The sequence below is a fragment of the Anomaloglossus baeobatrachus genome, chromosome 1, assembly GCF_048569485.1.
Source record: "Anomaloglossus baeobatrachus isolate aAnoBae1 chromosome 1, aAnoBae1.hap1, whole genome shotgun sequence".
Taxonomy (NCBI): domain Eukaryota; kingdom Metazoa; phylum Chordata; class Amphibia; order Anura; family Aromobatidae; genus Anomaloglossus; species Anomaloglossus baeobatrachus.
This window is the reverse complement of record NC_134353.1, coordinates 573,089,000-573,106,578: the sequence shown is the minus strand read 5'-3', so window position 1 is coordinate 573,106,578 and position 17,579 is coordinate 573,089,000. Positions and strand designations below refer to the sequence as shown.

The 17,579-nt window shown below is 50.1% G+C and overlaps 1 protein-coding gene across 2 annotated transcripts in view; it reads left to right on the top strand.

The window, feature by feature from the left end:
• LOC142296280 (programmed cell death 1 ligand 1-like) overlaps window positions 1-17,579 on the top strand; it is a 142,707-nt gene that overhangs the window by 33,958 nt on the left and 91,170 nt on the right. Inside the window, exon 5 of one of the 2 annotated variants that reach the window (XM_075339689.1) lies at window positions 10,628-10,681. The exons of the other annotated variant lie outside the window; for it this stretch is intronic. Coding sequence (XP_075195804.1) covers window positions 10,628-10,681 — 54 coding nt within the window. The remainder of the gene's footprint in view (window positions 1-10,627; window positions 10,682-17,579) is intronic. 2 annotated transcript variants of the gene reach the window in all.

Here is a 17,579-nt window from a genome sequence, read left to right as displayed (position 1 = left end):
TGGTCCTCCTGGCCAAGTCGATCCGTGCCGGACCGGCAGCAACCACCCCGGGACCGGGTGACGACGGCAGCGTCCGGAAAGCGGTGAGACAAGCGTTGCAAAAGATGACCCCGGGTGATGATGTGAAAGCGTTCCTGGCGGTGTTTGAGCGGGTGGCCGAGCGGGAAAAACTGCCGACCCCCCAGTGGGCTGAGGTATTGTCGCCCTATCTGACGGGGGAGCCCCAAAAAGCATACCTGGACCTCTGTACCGAGGACGCCTTAGAATATGCAACCCTGAAAGCCGAAATACTTGCTCGGATGGGGGTGAATACCTATGTACGGGCTCAGCAGGAAAATCAGTGGTTCTATGAGGAAGCCAAACCCGTACGCTCCCAGGCCTATGACTTGTTGCATCTCGTAAAAAAGTGGTTGCAGCCTGACACTCTGAGCCCGGCGCAAATGGTGGAAAGGGTAGTTGTTGATCGTTTTGTACGCACTTTACCCGTCACCATTCAACGGTGGGTTGGACAGGGTGACCCAAGTACCCTGGACCAATTAGTGGGCCTGGTAGAACGGCATGTGGCTATGCAGGACTTGATACGGGACACTGAGACTTTGCGTACCGCCCGTCGGTCCGGCCCCTCCAAGCCTAGGGCCAAGGACCCACCGCTGACACCGGTGCGGGAGTCCGCTACCGTCCCGTCTGAGGCCGCACCCTCCGTCCCTGAGGTCCGGAAGGCTATGTACCCTAAATGACAACTCGTCAAGGGGATTTCCTTCCCTATTAGATGTTGGCGGTGCCAGCGGGTGGGACATATGGAAGCCCAGTGTCCACTCACCACGGAGCCCATGGATTGTGGGGTTACCCGGCGGGGTTCAATGTATGCTCAGGTGGTGTGTACCGCTGACCTGGTCTATCCAGAGACTGAGCCCCACTTGTGCCAAATACAGGTGAATGGATGTCCGGTTACAGGCTTGTTGGATTCCTGGAGCTTAGTGACCCTTGTGCGATCAACCCTAAGGGCTAAAGTAAAGGCCACAGGACGTACCGTGGGGGTGGTTTGCATACATGGGGACCGCCGAGACTATCCCATGGGGATTGTCACCATCACAGCACCTTGCGGTCAGGTGCAACATGAGGTGGGACTTATTAACACTCTTCCCTATGACGTGATCCTAGGAAGGGATCTGCCCTATTTTTGGACTTTATGGAAGGGACCTCCTAAGTCCCCTCAGATATTGGTCAGTCCGGGACCTGAGCCCTACAATCCTGAATCCGAGACGCCTGCCGTAGGGGTTCCCATGATAGGGACAGAATGTGAACCCGATAGGTCGCCCCTAGAGGTTTTGGCAGGAGAGGCTGAGACGGTTGAGCCCATCCCGGAGTTGGAGGCATCCCCGGATACGTTTGGGACAGCCCAACTCCAGGACCCTACATTAATACATGCCCGGAGTCGGGTGACAGTAGTTGACGGGGTGGCACAGCTGCCCGGTGCCCAGGTAAGATACCCCCATTTCGCTCTTAAGCAGGATTTGCTCTACCGGGTAGATGAAATACGGGGCGTAGGGGTAGAGCAGTTGGTGGTGCCCCAGCCGTATCGCCGGCGGGTCCTCGACTTGGCTCATAAACACCTGATGAGTGGCCACCTAGGGGTCAAGAAAACGCAGGAGCGAATATTGCAAAGGTTCTATTGGCCCGGGGTCTTTGGGGAGGTAAAACGGTTCTGCGAAACCTGCCCGGAGTGTCAGCTTACCGCCCCTGACCCACTTTCGCAGTCCGTTGGTACCGTTACCCATTATAGAAGTCCCTTTTGAACGGATAGGGATGGATCTGGTGGGGCCCCTCGTAAAGTCTGCTCGAGGGCACCAACACATCCTAGTGATCGTTGACTATGCCACCCGGTATCCAGAGGCGATACCTCTCAGACATACTGCGGCGAAGCTTATAGCTCGGGAGTTGTTTGCTGTGTTCTGCCGGGTGGGGTTGCCCAAGGAGATCCTTACGGATCAGGGGACCCCATTCATGTCTAAAGTGACCAAAGAGCTATGCCAGCTACTCCAGATCAAGCAGTTGCGTACGTCTGTGTATCATCCTCAGACGGATGGTTTAGTGGAACGATTCAATAAAACCCTGAAAACCCTGCTCAAAAGGGTGATTTCCAAAGACGGGAAAGACTGGGATATGATGCTTCCCTATTTGATGTTTGCCATACGAGAGGTGCCACAGGCATCCAAGGGGTTTTCACCTTTTGAATTGTTATACGGGCGACATCCCCGAGGATTGTTGGACCTGGCAAAGGAAACATAGGAGCAAGAGCCCACCCCCCATAAAAGTGTGATTGAACACATTTTAGGAATGCAGAACCGCATAAGTGCGGTCATGCCAATTGTGAAGGAGCATTTACAGGAGGCTCAGGCCGCGCAAAGCGGCTGCTACAATAGACAAGCCACCGTGCGGACCTTTAAACCCGGAGATCGGGTGTTGGTATTGATCCCCACGGCGGAGAGTAAATTCCTGGCTCAGTGGCAAGGCCCGTACGAGATAAAGGAAAGAGTCGGGGTGGTCAACTATAAGGTATTGCAGCCCGGTAGGCGGAAACCTGAACAAATATACCATGTCAACCTATTAAAACCTTGGCAGGAACGGGAAAGCCTGATGGTTGATTTTCCCCCATCTCCCTCCTCTTTGGGTCGTTCAAACCCGGCTCCAGCGACCTCCGGAGAGGACGAACCGGAAGTAAGGATTGGAGAAGCCCTCACCAAGCAACAGAGGCGAGAGGCCAGATGGCTGGTTCAGCAGAACCCCGATGTCTTCTCCGAGTTGCCGGGTAGGACCAGTCTGATACGACATGACATTGTCACCGAGCCTCACCTGAAGGTACGCCTGAAGTCATACCGGGTGCCGGAGGCTCGAAGACAAGCCATATCAGAGGAAGTGAAGACAATGCTACGCCTGTGGGTCATCGAAAAATCCCGGAGTGAATGGGCTAGTCCTATTGTCCTAATACCAAAACCCGATGGCTCCTTAAGGTTCTGCAATGACTTTAGGAGATTGAACGAAATATCCAAGTTCGATCTCTACCCCATGCCCCGGGTGGATGAGCTGATTGATAGGCTGGGACAGGCGCGATATTTCACCACGCTCGACCTGACCAAGGGGTACTGGCAGGTGCCCCTGACGGAGTCCGCCAAGGAGAAAACCGCTTTTGTTACGCCGGAGGGTCTCTTCCACTATGTTGTCTTGCCTTTTGGGTTACATGGCGCTCCGGCCACGTTCCAGAGGTTGATGGACTTGGTGCTGGAACCCCACCAGGTGTATGCATCAGCGTACCTTGATGACATCATTATTTACAGCTCCGAGTGGCAGACCCACTTGGAACAGGTACAAGCGGTGGTAGACGCGCTTCGAACAGCCGGATTGACAGCCAATCCCAAGAAATGTGCGTTGGGACTCACGGAAGCCCGCTACTTGGGCTACGTAATAGGCCAAGGAGTGATTAAGCCCCAAATTAACAAGGTTGAAGCGATCCAGAAGTGGCCTAGACCCCTGACCACGAAGCAGGTTAGGGCCTTCCTGGGTATCGTGGGGTACTACAGGAGGTTTGTAAAAGATTTTGCGGGACTATCAGCCCCCTTGACGGACCTTCTCAAAGGCAAGAAGTCCGTCATGGTGCGCTGGACACCGCAGGCCGAGGACTCCTTCCGGGCCCTGAAGGGGGTCCTGTGCAGACAGCCCGTTCTGGTCAACCCTGATTTCCGGAAGGAGTTCATAGTACAGACTGACGCCTCGGAGGTCGGCCTGGGGGCAGTGCTGTCTCAGGTGGTTCAGGGGGAGGAACACCCCGTCACCTTCTTAAGTAGGAAGCTCACCCCTCCCGAGCGGAATTATAGCGTAGTGGAGAAGGAGTGCCTGGCGATCAAGTGGGCCTTGGAGTCCCTACGCTATTACCTGCTGGGACGACAGTTTCGCTTGGTGACGGATCACTCTCCACTGGTCTGGATGAGGTTCGCCAAGGAACGGAATGCCCGGGTTACCCGGTGGTTCCTTTCTCTGCAGAACTTCCGGTTTACGGTTGAACACCGGGCCGGTAGGTTGCAGGGCAACGCCGATGCCTTGTCCCGCGGCCCGTGTATGATGGCAGGAGTTCAACCCCGCTCGCTTGAACTGAGGGGGGGGTATGTGAGCCTGTGACCGGGGTTATCTATGACTGCCGGTATGTCTCGCCCCGGTTGTGCTCACTCCATGATAGAAAGTAACTCCACTCCAGGGTTAATGCTGTTTCCCTACAGGCTTAAGGAAGGGTTAAAAGGAAACAGGAACAAGGGCAGGTGTGCCGGGTGTGAGGGTGTGATCACAACTCCCTGAGTTCTCTGCCGGAAAGGCACATATGTACCGCTGTGGACTTTTGTTTGGATAATAAACCGTGTGCTGTGAACCTTGGTGCCTGGATCCCGTGTCTTCTGCTGCGCAGCCGACCACGCTACCTCACAATATATATATATATATATATATATATAGATGTTGTTGTGTGTAGTTACCAAGTGTTTGTGTAGGGCGCTGTACATGTTCTGGGTGTGGCGGGGGGTGAGAGCGGTGTTGTATGTGTGTTGCGTGTGTTGCGTTGTTTGTGGAGCGCTGTGTGTCTGTAGCGTTGTGTGTGTGTGTGTTGCGCGGTTTGTGTGGGTGTGGTGTGTTTTGGGGGGAGGTATGTTTTGTGCAATGTGTGTGTGTTGCGTGGTATGTGCGTATATTTATGTATGCCGCGGTATTTGTGTGTTGGGTGTTGTGTGTGTGCAGCGTTGTCTGTGTGTGTGGGTGTCTGTGTACGGCGGTGTTTGTGGTTCCCAGTGTGTGTGTGGTGTGTTTGTGTGTGTGTGTGTGTTGGGGGGAGGTGTGCACCTCCCATCGTGCTCCATCCCCCATGCTGCGCACCCCCCATCGTGCTCCATCCGCCATGCTGCGCACTCCCAAACGTGCTCCATCCGCCATGCTGCGCACTCCCAAACGTGCTCCATCCGCCATGCTGCGCACTCCCGAACGTGCTCCATCCGCCATGCTGCGCACTCCCGAACATGCTCCATCCGCCATGCTGCGCACTCCCAAACGTGGTCCATCCGCCATGCTGCGCACTCCCAAACGTGGTCCATCCGCCATGCTGCGCACTCCCAAACGTGCTCCATCCGCCATGCTACGCACTCCCAAACGTGCTCCATCCGCCATGCTGCGCACTCCCAAACGTGCTCCATCCGCCATGCTGCGCACTCCCAAACGTGCTCCATCCGCCATGCTGCGCACTCCCAAACGTGCTCCATCCGCCATGCTGCGCACTCCCAAACGTGGTCCATCCGCCATGCTGCGCAGTCCCCATCGTGCTCCATTCCCCATGCTGCGCACTCCCCATCGTGCTCCATCCCCCATGCTGCGCACCCCCCATCGTACTCCATCCCCCATGCTGCACCAGCATCAGCCTCTCTGCCCCCAGCATCAGCCTCTCTGCCCCCAGCATCAGCCTCTCTCCTCTCAGCATCAGCCTCTCTCCTCCCAGCATCAGCCTCTCTCCTCCCAGCATCAGCCTCTCTCCTCCCAGCATCAGCCTCTCTCCTCCCAGCATCAGCCTCTCTCCTCCCAGCATCAGCCTCTCTGTCCCCAGCATCAGCCTCTCTCCTCCCAGCCTCAGCCTCCCCCAGCATCAGCCTCTCTTCTCTCAGCCTCCCCCCTCGCAGCCTCCCTCCTCCCAGCCTCCCCCAGCATCAGCCTCTCTCCTCCCAGCCTCCCCCAGCATCAGCCTCTCTCCTTCCAGCCTCCCCCAGCATCAGCCTCTCTCCTCCCAGCCTCCCTCCTCCCAGCCTTCCCCAGGATCAGCCTCTCTCCTCCCAGCCTCCCTCTTCCCAGCCTTCCCCAGCATCAGCCTCCACCTCCCAGCCTCCCTCAGCATCAGCCTCCCCCAGCATCAGCCTCTCTCCTTCAAGCCTCCCCCAGCATCAGCCTCCCCCTGCATCAGCCTCTCTCCTCCCAGCCTCCCTCCTCCCAACCTCCCCCAGCATCAGCCTCCCTCAGCATCAGCCTCCGCCTCCCAGCCTCCCCCAGCATCAGCCTCTGCCTCCCAGCCTCCCCCAGCATCAGCCTCTGCCTCCCAGCCTCCCCCAGCATCAGCCTCTCTCCTCCCAGCCTCCTCCAGCATCAGCCTCTCTCCTCCCAGCCTCCCCTAGCATCAGCCTCCCCCAGCATCAGCCTCTCTCCTTCCAGCCTCCCCCAGCATCAGTCTCTCTCCTCCCAGCCTCCCTCCTCCCAGCCTTCCCCAGGATCAGCCTCTCTCCTCCCAGCCTCCCTCTTCCCAGCCTTCCCCAGCATCAGCCTCCATTTCCCAGCCTCCCTCAACATCAGCCTCCCCCAGCATCAGCCTCTCTCCTTCCAGCCTCCCCCAGCATCAGCCTCCCCCAGCATCAGCCTCTCTCCTTCCAGCCTACCCCAGCATCAGCCTCCCCCAGCATCAGCCTCTCTCCTCCCAGCCTCCCTCCTCCCAACCTCCCCCAGCATCAGCCTCCCCCAGCATCAGCCTCCGCCTCCCAGCCTCCCCCAGCATCAGCCTCTGCCTCCCAGCCTCCCCCAGCATCAGCCTCTCTCCTCCCAGCCTCCCCCAGCATCAGCCTCTCTCCTCCCAGCCTCCCCCAGCATCAGCCTCTCTCCTCCCAGCCTCCTCCAGCATCAGCCTCTCTCCTCCCAGCCTCCCCTAGCATCAGCCTCCCCCTCCCAGCCTCCCCCAGCATCAGCCTCTCTCCTTCCAGCCTCCCCCAGCATCAGCCTCCCCCAGCATCAGCCTCTCTCCTCCCAGCCTCCCCCAGCATCAGCCTCCCCCAGCATCAGCCTCTCTCCTTCCAGCCTCCCCCAGCATCAGCCTCCCCCAGCATCAGCCTCTCTCCTTCCAGCCTCCCCCAGCATCAGCCTTTCCCAGCATCAGCCTCTCTCATCCCAGCCACCCCCAGCATCAGCCTCCCCCAGCATCAGCCTCTCTCCTCCCAGCCTCCCCCAGCATCAGCCTCCCCCAGCATCAGCCTACACCCTCCCAGCCTCCCCCAACATCAGCCTCCCCCAGCATCAGCCTCTCTCCTTCGAGCCTCCCCCAGCATCAGCCTCTCTCATCCCAGCCACCCCCAGCATCAGCCTCTCTCCTCCCAGCCTCCCCCAGCATCAGCCTCCCCCAGCATCAGTCTACACCCTCCCAGCCTCCCCCAACATCAGCCTCCCCCAGCATCAGCCTCCCCCTCCCAGCCTTCCCCAGGATCAGCCTCTCTCCTCCCAGCCTCCTCCAGCACGCCGTGCTCCTCTGCCGACACTCACAGATCCGATCGCATACACTCACACACACACACACACACACCCACCCGATCGCATACACTCACACCCACCCGATGGCATACACTCACACCCACCCGATGGCATACACTCACACACACCCGATGGCATACACTCACACACACCCGATGGCATACACTCACACACACCCGATGGCATACACTCACACACACCCGATCGCATACACTCACACACACATTGACGATATTGCACATACGCGCTCACACTCACAACATCCGGAGATACCACATGCTTCTGGCCATGTGATCCTCCGGCAGGTCCTGGAAGCTCACAGCACAGTATCGCGGCCGAGAAGCAAGCGATATCTCCGGATGCTGTGAGTATGTGGATGCAATCTGATGTGTGTGTGTGTGAGGTGTGAGAGTGAGTGTGATCTGATGTGTGTGTGTGTGTGTGTGTGTCTGTTGTTATGTGTGTGCGTGTGGATGTTCCGGCGCTGCAGGACCTTGATGCGCTGGTAACTATGCTACCATGGTTACCAGCGCATCACGTCCCCCACTCGCACGGGAGCCCACACCAGCATACGGCGGCAAACCCCAGCAATGCGAGGGTTTGTGTCGGCTGGGTCAGCGGCGTATGCTGTTGTGGGCTCCCGGGGGTACAGTACTCACCTGGGAGTCATGTCTCCTTGTCAGTTCGGGGGATGCGTGCGGGGGGCGGGGCCAGAGCGAGCGTGCATTGCGTGAGGGGGGCGGGGTGTGGCTGAGTTGCCAATACGTGCAGGGTGCCGGGGCGAGAGGCCAATCCGTGTGGGGGGGAGCCAGGGCGAGCGACCAATCCGTGCGGGGGGCGGGGTCATGGTGAGGCCAGCGGCCAATCCGCTTTGTGTCACCGTAAGGACACAATTTTGGAGCAAGACAGACAGACAGAATAAGGCAATTATATATATAGATATTGCTATGTGAAAGATAGTGTCATCCATACCTTCATTGATGCAATCTGTTGCTCTTTGTCTCAAACATCAGTTTTTTAATTCATATCCATATGAGACTTAAGTGCTCTAGGAGTGTCAAAGCACTTCCCAAGCATATTCCTCCCTGGATCTATATTTCTCCCAGTCCCTTCTTCCTCTGCTTGACTGTCAGCTCACTTGCTTGGCTACACAAACAGCTGTCATTCAAGCAGAGGAAGGTTGGGATAGGTAGAAATTGAGGCGAGGAGGCAGACACTTAAGAAGTGCTGTCACAGTCCCAGAGCACTTAAGGCTCATTTGAATATGAATAAAACAAGATTTGTTTTCTTCAGTCAGGGAGCAACAGATTGCACCAGTAAAGGTGTGGATGACCATATCTTTCAGAGAGCAACATACCCTTGTGACTGTTTAGAGGGGGAAAGACAGATTCCCTTTAAAGATGTGTCGCGGGCGGAGGGTACTCCGCTGCGCTCGCTAACGCTCGGGTTTGGCGCTGCTGCGGCTGCTGCTCGGTGACTCGAGCGGTGGGCCGGATCCGGGGACTCGAGCGGCGCTCCTCGCCCGTGAGTGAAAAGGGTGGTTGGTTTGTTTGGGGATTTAGTCCGTGACGCCACCCACGGGTTGTGGTGAAGATGGGCACCACCGCTGCTGGTGACGGGGATCCCGGGAGCGATGGTAGGGAGCAGCTGGGATGTTGTTTTCCCCCTCCGTGGATAGGGGTCGGTGGTCCCGGGGCCCGGTGGTGTGACGGGGAGGCAGGGTAGGTGAGGTGCAGGGTTGCAGGGACAGTGCGGCGCGGTGCCGGATGGCACGGGTGTACTCACTCAGCAAGAGATGCACAAAGTCCTCGGTAAACCAAACGGCTGGATGGGCGGGTCCCGCAGCCGGCTGCAGTGCCTCTCCCCGGACAGGTGATGGCGGCTGTCTTTCCCTGCATCTTTGTGTACTGTTTTGACTACGATGGGTCCCCAACGGTAGTCCACTCCCCGGTGTATGGATGCCGGAGGAGCCCGTTTGCCCGCAGGCGCTGGCCCTTGGGTCTCTAGCCTTAGGCGGTAGCTGTATACCCTCACGGTGCGGACGGTTGCCTTCTAACGGGTCTTTGGCTGTTAGGAAACCCCTGGGGTTCCTGTCACACTCGGATTTGACTGTTGACGATGACTCCAAGCCTAGTCGGGGTCCAATGGCCCTGCCTGTGGGTGCTGGCTTCACTTCGCTCCCCGGTCGGTATCGGCGTGCCACCGCCCGACCCCGTTCCTACGGTTCCGCGTTGATTCACCACTCCTGCAGACGGCCACCACAGTCTGCCAACCTTGTTGTCAGTGCCTGGGCCACAAACCCAGACACTCGCCACTTCACTCCTCTCACTTCAACCTCCTGGACTCAACTCCCAACTTTTCCCGCCTCCAGGCCTGTGAACTCCTCGGTGGGTGGAGCCAACTGCTTGGCTCCGCCCCATCTGGTGTGGACATCAGACCCTGGAGGGAGGCAACAAGGGTTTTGTGTTTGGCTAATGTTACTGTCTAGTGGGGGTGGGGGGGTGTGTGTGTTACCTGTGACGACCTGGCTAGCCCAGGGCACCACAGATGCATGCCAAAGTGAGAGCTGTACAGTTGACAAATTCTAATGACATTTCCTGTTCTGATTGAAAGCATTTTATCAGTTAAGTTCCAGCACAAAAGTCCTTTAAAGAACAACTCTAGTGGGGCGTTTGTTCAGCGCTGGAGTGGCACTATAAATGTAAGCCTCCTTCCAACGCTGCTTCGATCCCATGACCGTAACTTCTGACTGGCAGGAAGACAGAAGTTACGTTACAAGCTCCTAATGTAAGTCTATAAGACCCAGAACAAGGCTCTCATGGACTTGTATTGAGTTTGGACCTCCGGTGTGCTCCATGAATCACTGGAGCTGCCGGCAGGTCGCAAATCTCCAGTCGTTGACCGGAGCAGCGGCGATAGTATGTGAAAACACCGGAGTATTCTACAGGGGGCAGGAGACTTAGATTTAAAGCACCAGTAAAAAAAACTGCTGGAGTGGGGCTTGCATTTCTTTTTGAACTAGTTTCATATTAGAAGCTAGACATATTGACAACTCAGGAACTCCAGACAGAAAACTGTATGTGAGTTCATATAAATGGGTTAGTACAGTATTATGAAATGGATTTATTGGAAAGTTACACAACACACGAGATCATACTGCAAACACAGATGCTTCTATCTCTGCCAGAAAACAAATGACAGTGTGTGACTTTTATTTAAAAACTAGACCATTTGTACATATAATCTTTCAGGGTTAACATTCATTGTTCCTATTTTTTACTATAAATTCACTAATGTAATAAACCTTTCTTACTTGCAGGACACACAGATCTCACTGATGGATTAAATTCTAATACATACCCATATATGAATGGTAAGAATAGAAGATTGCTAAAAGTTCTCAGAATACACTTCTGTTTTCAACATGTTAGAGGGATTTTCCAGGTTTTCAAGGCTTGTAAACTTCAGTTTCAATTCTCCACTATTTTCACTGCAGCAAACAGAAAATCCACACGTGAACTTCTCCCTCAATCAACATTTGTCGCCTATTCATTACAAGCATTAAAGACCTGTCAGGTCCCATATGCGTTCTAACCTAGTAGCAGTGTGATGTGTGTGCTAGTAACCCCTTCCTACCCATCCCTGTGTTGTAATAGTGTGTAATGTTCATGTATAAAAATATGTTTTATTACTTATGTGTACCATATGTAAATGAAATGGGGCTCTAGCCCCATGGGCCTCTCGCATCGCCCTGTGGGCGTTTGCATGTTTTCCGTGGTATCAAGCCCCTGTGGGCGTGATACCATGGATTTACATGAGCGACGTCACCGTCAGCTCCTTGAGATCCCGAGCATGCGCACTTACTATTCCCGCAGCTTTGTTTTTCAGCCAGTGCTTGCTTCTCATCTTCAGACGCGCACTGCGCATGCTCAGAAGACTCCTGCGGTTCCCGTCATGCGCAGTGCACGTCTTAAGCCGAGAAGCAAGCACCGGCTGACAAACAAGGCTGCGGGAATAGTAAGTGTGCACGCACGGGATCTCAAGGAGTGACGGTACATCTCTCATGTAAATCCATGGTATCACGCCCACAGGGGCTTGATACCACGGAAAACATGCAAACGACCACAGGGCGATTCGAGAGGCCCATGGGGCTAGAGCCCCTGCTCATTTACATAGGGTACACGTAAGTAATAAAACATATTTTTATACATGCACATTACACACTATTACAACACAGGGATGGGTAGAAAGGGGTTACTAGCACACACATCACACTGCTACTAGGTTAGAACACAAATTAAGGCTATGTCCGCACGTTGCTTTTTACCTGCTTTTTTGCTGCTTTTTCAACTGCAGCGTTTAATGCCAAAATGGTTGTGTTCTGCTTTTCAAGCAAAGTCTATGGGAATTTGGGTTTCTTGTCCGCACTATGCAGTTCAAACTGCAGCCTTTTTGTTGCAGAACTTTGGTCAAAAACTCAGCTTTGCAGTGCAAAACCCAAATTGCAAAAACAACTGACATGTCAATTGTTTTTGCCATTTGGGTTTTGCCCTGCAAAGCTGAGTTTTTGACCAAAGTTCTGCAACAAAAAGGCTGCAGTTTGAACTGCATAGTGCGGAGAAGAAACCCAAATTCCCATAAACTTTGCTTAAAAAGCAGAACACAACCATTTTGGCATTAAACGCTGCAGTTGAAAAAGCAGCAAAAAAGCAGGTAAAAAGCAACGTGCGGACATAGCATTACTGACAGGTTCTATTTAACCTGCATGATTCCAGCCAAGTATGCAAAAATACACATATTTGATGTAGACGCATTCAGAAATGTCTGATTTATCAAAATATAAAATAAGTTCATCTGATAGGTATACGGCGTAATAAGAAAAAAGGCAAAACACCAGAATTACGTTTTTTTGGTTGCAGCAACATTGCAATAAAAGACGATGAAAAGACTGTGTATGTCCCAAAATAGTATTAGTAAAAAAATCAGTTCAGCCAGAAAAAAATAAGCCCTCACACAGCTCCAGATCCCCAAAAATGAAAATGTTACAGGTCACAGAAAATGAAGACAAAAGCAACACATTTTTTTTGGCAAATTTTTGAATTTTTTTTGAACCACTAAAATAAAAAAATCTATATATTTTTGGTATTTAAGTACTTGTACAGACCTGGGGAGTCATATTACCAGGTCAGTTTAACCATATAGAGAACATGGTAAATAAAAATAAAAAACACTGTGGTATTGCACTTTTTTTTTGCAATTTCACTGCACTTAGACTTGTTTCCCCCACTTTCCAGTACACTATATGGTAAAATATATGGTGTTATTCAAAAGTACAACTCAGCCCACAAAAAATGAGCCCTTAAACAGCTGTATTGATGAAAAAATAAAAAAGTTATGGCTCTTGGAAGAAGTGGAGGAAAAAAACTAAAATGAAAAATTTCCTATGGGTTAAAAAGTTAAAAATATATCTGGCTACAATAAAGCAGCCAGCTGGGCTCTGATTCATGTTGCCTGTGGTTTGTGCACCATGAATCAAGTGACAGGTTCCTTTTTAACAGATCATAATTGTTAGAGCAGTAGGAGTCTGCCATCTGGGATCACCACTGATCACTAAAGTAAAGGAACTCTGTCCCCATTTTCTCTTACTATGGATGCCTTTTGGTGTAAACGGAATTGCATAAGTAAAGTGAGTGTACACATAGAGCACCATGGAAATTAGCTCTCTCGCAGAACAAAAGAAAACTATCTTGCAAGTACCACCTAAAGAAGGTACAGTGTCTTGCAAAAGTATTCACCCCCTTAGCATTTTTCATGTTTTGCTATCAGTTCATGTAAAGAACATACCTACAACTGTGAAAATTTTGTTTTAATTTTATTGTGAAGTAAACACTAAATACGACAAAGCAACAAAAAACTTCAGTGTGCATAACTATTCACCCCCTAAAGTCAGTACTTGTAGCAATTACAACTGCAAGTCCCTTTTGATAAGTCTCTATGAGCTTTCCACATATTGCCACTAGGATCTTTGCCCATTCCTCAAGGCAAAACTGCTCCAGCTCCTTCAAGTTAGGCCTCTGCCACTCTCACATGGAAATCACGCACGTGCTGCGAGACACGTATTTTCCCTGCGTGTAGCATGTGGTAAGTACGTGTCTCCGGTACATGCGGTCCACGTGTGTTCTCCGTGTGCTATCCGCGATAACACACGGAGAACCGGTAATTTACATACTCACGTGGTCCTTGCTGCTGTCCAGGGTTCTGATCTTCGGCTCCAGCCCCGCCCACTCCCCGCTGATTCTACTTCCGGCCTAGCGGAGGGGCGGAGATTAGAGCCCGTGACAGCACGCCCACCTCCATAACACGCTCATAATGAGCGGCGGTCGGCAGCAACTGTTTGCAGCGGAAGATTCTGCAGTGCTGGTGGAGGTGAGTGTGTTTTTTTTAATTTTAAGATTATGACACGTGTTTTTCTGGCGCGTGTCACACGGGACTGCATCCACACAACTTCCGTGTGGTACGGGTGTGGGCCGTGTGACACCCGTGCTGCCGGAAAATACATGGACATGTCAGCATGCGAAACACACGGACACACGTAAGTATGGAACGGACACACGTTACGTTCCAAAATACTTACGTGTGTCCAAACAATTATAAAATCATATGTCCACGTGTGTACGTGCCTCCGGTACGTGAAAAAACTGCCAAACACGTACTGGAGGCACGTGAGTGTGGCAGAGGCCTTAGATGGTTTCCTCTTTTGATCAGCAATCTTCAAGTCTAACCACAGATTCTCAATTGGATTAGGTCTAGGTTTTGACTAGGCCACTCCAATACATTTACATGATTCTCCTTAAACCACTCAAGCGTTGCTTTAGCAGCATGCTTTGGGTCATTGTCTTGTTGGAAGGAGAACCTCTGTCCCAGTCTCAAATCACTTTCAGACTGAAACAGATTTTGCTCAAGAATATCCCTATATTGTGCACAATCCATCTTCCCCTTGACTCGGACCATTTTCCTTGTCCTTGCTGCCGACATATCCCCACAGCATGATGCTGCCACCACCATGTTTCACTGGGGGGGATGGTGTTCTTGGTGTGATGAGCAGTGTTGGTTTGGTGCCAGACATAGCATTTACCTTGGTGGTCAAAAAGTTACATTTAGTCTCATCTGATCTTACGCCATATATTTCAGGAGTCTGCCACATGTCTTTTGGCAAACTCAATACAAGCCTTCCAATTTCTGGCTGTACGCAAAGGCTTTTTTCTGGCAACTCTTCCATAAAGGTCAGTTCTTTAGAGTGTATGGCGTATTTCGGTCGGATGGACAGATACTCAAGTCTCTGATTGGGAACTCTGTAGCTCCTTAAGGGTTACATTTGGTCTCTGTACTGCCTCTCTGATTAATGCCCTCCTTACCCTGGCTGAGAGCTTTGGTCTGCGGCTTTCTCATACAAGTCTATGGGTGCGTGTGAAACATTGGACTGCAGTCGGATGTCATATAATATAAGCACAAACAGGCAGCAAAGAAGATGGAGAAATCATTTTCTCTCCCTCTTTTTCGCAGCTGTTGCATGTCACTCGGCTCACGCTCGCAGAAGAGCCTGAGCTGAGGGTCATTAGCAAATCGCATAGGATGCTGTCGTGAATGTCAGCCGAGTTGGTACTGGTGTGGAGCTCCCTCTGGTTGCCAGGAATGGTAATAAAGCTGAGTTGGAATCTGTGATTCAGACAGGTGATGGAATTAATTGGGAAACCAGGAAATCCTATGGCAGATCAGCCTAGATTATTTAGGAGAGCATTGTGTGCCTGGCGGTCGCCGGTGATAAATGTTCCTGTTAGCTTCTGAAGATGGCTGGGAGTTTTCCCTTCTGGTTTTCCCATTTATTTGGTGCCTGAATCTACTCCAGATAAGTGTACTGTTTCTGTGTTTAATTGCTGGATTTGCACTTAAGAGTGTTTCTGCATAGTCTATTTGGTTCTGTGTTTGGTTTCTTGTATGTGAGGATCTGTGTTGCTGCTTTTGTGAGCAGGGCAGTCCCTCCAGCAAGAAAGGGAGCTTGCTTCTTGGTCAGTTTTGGATTTATTGCCCTTTAGAAAATTACTTGTTCTGTGATTTTGTTTCTTCCCATTATATCTGCAGTTCTGTTTAAAGTGTCAAGCACAAGAGTACCTGATATAGTGGGGGAGAGTCTGTGTGGTCTCACTATTTTTATTATCAGTAGATTGGTATTTTTTCAGGGTTTTTTGCTGGCCGCAATCAGTTATCTGTCCTGTCCTATCTAGTAAGTCGGGCCTCACCTTGGCTGATCTATATTTTCTATGTGTGTACTGTTTTCTTACATCACCATTGTTGCATGTTTGGGCTTGCTATTTCTTTGGGGACTACTGTGAGGCAAGTTAGGATTCCTCATTTCTATCTTTGAGGTGTAGCAAGTTTCTCAGGCAGTGACGAGGTGTCTAGGTGTGTTAGGAACATCTCACTGCTACTTCTAGTATTGTCAGACAGGGGTTTGCGGTCAGCTCAGTTTCCAACTACTCTTGTGGTTTTTGTTTTTTCCATATTAATGGGATTTTTCGTGATCGTCCACATTTACCAGATCATGCTCTTGCATCGTAAGCGATGCGCTAGTGGAACCGAGGCCTTATGAAGGTAATTGCTTGCACCAGCAATTTTTAGGGACTTCTTAGCAAAAGGAATAAATAAATATTTTATCCCATAAATTAAATTTTTGCCTATATTTTTCTCACTTCACTTCCCCAACTTACACTATTTAGTGCTGATGCATCACACAAATCAGACTAAAAAATATTACATACAGGTTGTAATATAACAAAATAGGTAAAAACAAAGGGGGTGAATACTCTTCAAGGCACTGTAAAGGTTTTATATTTAGTGCCATATTTAATTTTTGCAAAGAGGGTGTGGCTCACAGGATTCTCTGGAGGTGTGTCTTTAGGCTGCTCTGCATTTATTACCTCGTGAACCACACCCCCTTAGTCATGGTCAGAAGTAGCACTTAATGGCAAAACCCATATCACTGTACCGGTATGGTGGATTTAAAAATAATAATCAGACTAAAAGGAACAGTGGGAATAAAATAATAACAAAAACTGTCCATTTTTTACCTGGTGACAGGTCTGAATTAACCTGTTCACTATCTTTGATGTACATGTTGTGGAATTGTGCCTGTGACTGTTAACCTGTTAAATGCTGCTGTCAATATCTGACAGCGTCATTTAACACGCATCGGCAGAAGGCACGTCATTCCCTATTCCCATTGGCACACCGATGGGTTGCCATGACAGCTGACTACTGACTGACTACAGCCTGCATCTGTCATTATAATACTCCTATGAATGCCAGCCATGGGCCGACCTTCATAGAAGATTGTGCTTTCTGCTATACATAGCAGTGCTCATGCACAACTCTGTATAACACAAGTCATTGGCCAATCACAGCTTCAAGTTCCCTAAGAAGACTAATTAATACAATAAAAAGGTAATAAAAGTTTTAAAAAATATGAAAAAAAATTAAACCAAAAAAGTTAAAATCACCCCCCTTTTGACTCACTAAAAATAAAATAAAAAATACACATTGCAAACACAGCTAATATCTGAACTGTCAAAATATAAAATAAATTAATTTGATCTGTAAACAGTTTACTGAGAAAAAAAAATCAAATGAAGTATTTTTTGTCACTGCAACTTTGCAATAAAATGTAATAAGAAGCAATCAAAACATTGCATCTACTCCAATATGAAATCAGTAAAAATGGCTGCTTACAGCACCCAAAAAAGTCATTACACAAATCCATAAATCTACAGTATATCCTAAAAACAAAAACATTACAGGTCTCAGAAAAAGTAATTTTTTTCTTACAGATATCTGATTATTTTTTCAACACTTAAAAAAAAAAAAGTATACATGTCTGGTAATTTTACAACAATAAGAAATCAGAAACATCCAGGTGTAAGAATAATTTTATATAACATATAAATATAATATATATATATATATATATATATATATATATATATATATATATATATATATATATATATATATATATATATATAATATATATATATATATATAATATATAAATAAAAATAAAATGTGTGTGTGTATATATCTATATATATCTATATATCATATCATATCATATCATACTATATCATATATATCATATAGTATTTACAAAGTAAACATGATATGTGGTGTATGAGTGTGTATAGGGATTAAACCTAATAGAGACGCTACAATGCAAGGTA